The 4,018-nt window shown below is 29.6% G+C and overlaps 1 protein-coding gene across 1 annotated transcript; it reads right to left on the reverse strand.

Moving 5' to 3' along the window:
- Positions 1–1,820: 1,820 nt before the first annotated feature.
- On the reverse strand, positions 1,821–2,445 carry LOC119667993 (the record flags this gene model as incomplete). Its single annotated transcript, XM_038077355.1, is given in 1 exon segment — positions 1,821–2,445. A coding segment is annotated over 1 exon segment (559 nt), but the record flags the coding sequence as incomplete, so codon positions are not given.
- Positions 2,446–4,018: the final 1,573 nt, after the last annotated feature.

Consider the following 4,018-nt stretch of genomic DNA (forward strand, 5'->3'; position numbering starts at 1 on the left):
GATTGTTAAATATCGTGGAATAAAAGAAAAGTATTTTTTATTTGAAAAGACGTTATTTAATGACTTAAATTTCGATTTGTTATAAAATAAGACTACAACCAATAAAAATGTTTCCTTTAATAAAACAAATAGTTTTTTCATTTTGATAAAAAAATCATACCTAATGGAGTAGATATTTTATTATAGTTTAGATATGAGAATTAGACTACGAAAGATATTAGACATTTTGTCAATATTTCAGATAATTTGTCAAATTCAGTATTGCAGTAGACCATCGCATAACAACACATAAGATTTACCATTTTACAATATAGTTCGTTTAACAACCGCAGAATATGTTAATATTATGAAAAATTACTACAAAATTGTTGACGATTTTTTACAACGTATTTTTATCAGTTTTTGATTGATAATGTTGACTTGTTGCATATATCAACAAACAAAAATATTGCATTTGACAATCAAGTATCTATTAAAAGAACCAACATTTGTATCTAATTTCTCCTCCTTGCGGTGAAGAGGTTAGAATATGCAGTAGGCATGCCTATCGTAAGAGGTGACTAAAATCTCGGTGCCACGCCGATACTTGTATAAGAAGTGTGCAAGGTAGAAGGTGTTGTCTCAGCCTACGACAACACAGCCTAGTACTACGGAGGTCAGTGGCTCGCAGCTTTGACTGTGCTGACCAGTTGAGGTTGCACACGTAGTGGGTATGGTTAAAACCCAAACTTACGCGGGGAGAATGTTATGCATTCGGCATGGAGTTGCATATTCTCTACCGTTTACTAAGACTTAAAGATCAGCAGAGGTTTAGATGGGCCTCTCATCAAACCAAGGTGTAAGTTATATCTTCCGATGGGGCGTTCATCGCCGCAATATACCGATGCGTGTGTGAAGAACACCGTAATATTAAGCCTACACGGCAGAAAATCACGTTAAATAATTCTGGATTTGTATCTAATCGCAAGGTGTAAACAATATAGTGGAGCAATAATTGAAATCTCAATCACAAGTTTGCGTTATTCAAGCTTACTTTCGGAACTTCGGGTAGCTCTGTGTATGCTATATTTTAAAATAATTTATTTTAATTACTAACTATTTTTTTGTTAGTATTTATTCTACTTTTTTTTTAAACATCATATAAAGAATAATAAAACATTGCACAATTACTAAGTAAAATTAAATTTAAAGAAAAAAACAAACTAATAAAAATATATTACAAAAAGTGAAGTGAACTGTAAAAGTGAATAAAATTAACAGTTTAAAGTATCTTTTTCCTTATTGAGGTCATATTTCAATTATAATCAAACAAAGGCTATAAACAAATAATTACTTATAATTTTATTAACTTCATTAAATACGAAGCACACAATTGTTTGACGCAAGAGTCATACATAATAAAATAATTGCGATTGCAATTGGGTTGCCACATTTTTGAACTGCAAACTTTGAATAAAAATAGTAAAAGTACAACAATAACAAAGCGAACTATGTTAACTCAATTAATTAAATATTCACAGTACTTAAGTAGATTGACAAATTCATTTACAGTTAATTTTTTGAGATACTTTATTCAAAGATAGACTTTGAATAGACTATAGATAGTATAGAGCACAAGTACTGCTCTAATAGAAATCACATAATTATAGCTAAAATAATACTTAAAATAAAAAACATTGTAGTTCCCAAAATAATAGCAATATTTTAATCTCAAGGAAAACGTAGCAGTAATCAAGCATTTTTTTAAATCTATTTATATTTAAAGTTAATTTTGAGGAGAAAAAAAACAGTTGCTGTACTAAAAGTCAAATGAAACTCACCTTGACAACTGGCGACTGTCAACAGCGCTAAAAACACCAAAAGATACTTGAGCATTCCGAACGTCTGAAACGGTAACAGCTTAACTTGAATTTGGCCTAAAGCAGCCTCGTCAAGTGCGAATTGCCGTTGCCGTTGCCGTTGCCGTTGATTTAATTTCGCAGATACAAAAGGTTTTTGCGGATTTTTCAAAATTTCTCCAACATTAGTTTTGGAATTGCACAGATGCGTTTGGGAAATTTGTTGCATGTTGTTTTTGTAATTGCCGCAATTGCCGTATGTGTGGCTCACGCCAAATGTTGTTGAACTATGGCGAATGTGTTTTTGTTGCTGTTGCTGATAACTGCAACTGCAATTATTTCTATCTTTGCGGTGTTGGCGTTGTCCGAAAACTTTTCCATGCGGCAATTGCTTTGTTGTTGGAAAATGTTGCTGCTGTTGCTGTTGTTGCTGTATCTGCAGTTGCTGTTGATTATGTGAGCAGCATACAATTTGTTCGTGTTGCTGTTGCTGTAGCTGTTGCTGTTGATCTTTTGTGTTTGTGGGGATATGGTTAAGCATTTTTATCTATAATTTCTTTTGAAATCATGTGTGATCGCGCGCTTAATTATTTTATTTTTATTTTTATTTTTTTATATTATTTTCTAATGCAACTATTATACTTTAAATTTTTTATTCACTCTTATTTGATTTTTATTTTGAAGGTTTTGATTTTTTTTTTTTGCACGTTTTTCTTTTTTATTCAAATATTTAATTTTTTGTTTTCCTTTTCGTTGCACACTATACTAAAAACACTATTATATTATTAAATTTTTATTAAAATTTTTTTTTCAAGCACGATAATTTTAAAAATGCACTTTCGAGTTGATTTTATATAATTGAGTTATTATTTTTTATACAATAAAAATCAATTTTCATCTCATAAATTTTTTACAAAGTCAACGTTTTAATAATTTAAAAATTGTTTAAAATAAAATTTAAAAAAATTTTTTTTAAAAAAAACCCATCATTTAAACAACATTTGATTTTTATAAAGCAAATTTTAAATATTCTCTTTTTTTAAAACAGCGATCATTTCACAAAAATATTTGATTTTTATAAAACAATCCGTTATTTTCAAAAAAGTGTAAATTTATATAGCTGTAGTTTATGCGTTGCTCTAAAAATGGCATAACAAAAGTGCTTCTTATTTATGATAGAAAAAGAAAATACTGACACTCAATCGAACGGAGCATTTGTGATCATGATTGCTCCATTTTATTACTTATCAAGCTTCACTGAGCAAAAGACAATGCGTCATTCAAATAAAAATCAAACTGTCAGCTGTTGAGGACATCCTAGTTTTAAGCGAGACAGCCTGCTTCTGTGGGCTTTCTGTGCTGTTTACAATCGTAATACAATTTCAATACTACTACTATACAATAGTAAACTACTGGCTACCAGTGGCGCAGAATTTTGTGTTGCTTATCAATACAACACACTCCATATTTTTAATGAAAGTCAATATATCAGTTGTTAATGACATTCTATCTATGGATATGGATAGGAACTACCGATTTGGAAGTCCCCTCTAGCCCAAATCAAAATTTCTAGTTACATTCTAGGTACAGAGAATGTAGTTACATTCTAGGTACAGAGAGTGTAGTTACATTCTCATTCGCTTTGAAGTAGGGACCATATTCTGTCTCCCCAGACAGATCCATTTTGTTGAGATGATAACAGGAATTGACAAAATGTTAAAAATAGATATTATTTGGCAATATTCGAAGCAACATTATTAAAAACTGAATTTTTGGAAATAAAAATTAAATTTTTGGATATAAAAATTTAGTTATTGGATATAAAAGTTAAACTTTTGGATACAAAAATTAAATTTTTGAAAATGTAAACCAAATTATTTTCTGCTTCCATTTCTACTCTTGTCGTAGTACTTAAAAAATTCGCTAAGAAGACATAAACAAATACTCCTTATATTCCTTCTTGTTTAAATTGTATACAGAACTCTTTACGAAGAGTACAAGGGGTCTTAAGTTAAAAATTCATAACCTAACAGTTAAGAAAATTTATGTAACTGTGGTTTATGCGTTAGGGGTAGAAATACAGTTCTATGTATAATAAAATAATAGTTTTTTAAGAACAACAATTTATTAAATTTAATTTAAGAGCTAAATTATGCAACTGTGATCTGTATATTAATTTT

This window comes from Teleopsis dalmanni, chromosome 1 (genome assembly GCF_002237135.1).
Source record: "Teleopsis dalmanni isolate 2A chromosome 1, ASM223713v2, whole genome shotgun sequence".
In the NCBI taxonomy this organism is placed as follows: Eukaryota; Metazoa; Arthropoda; class Insecta; order Diptera; family Diopsidae; genus Teleopsis; species Teleopsis dalmanni.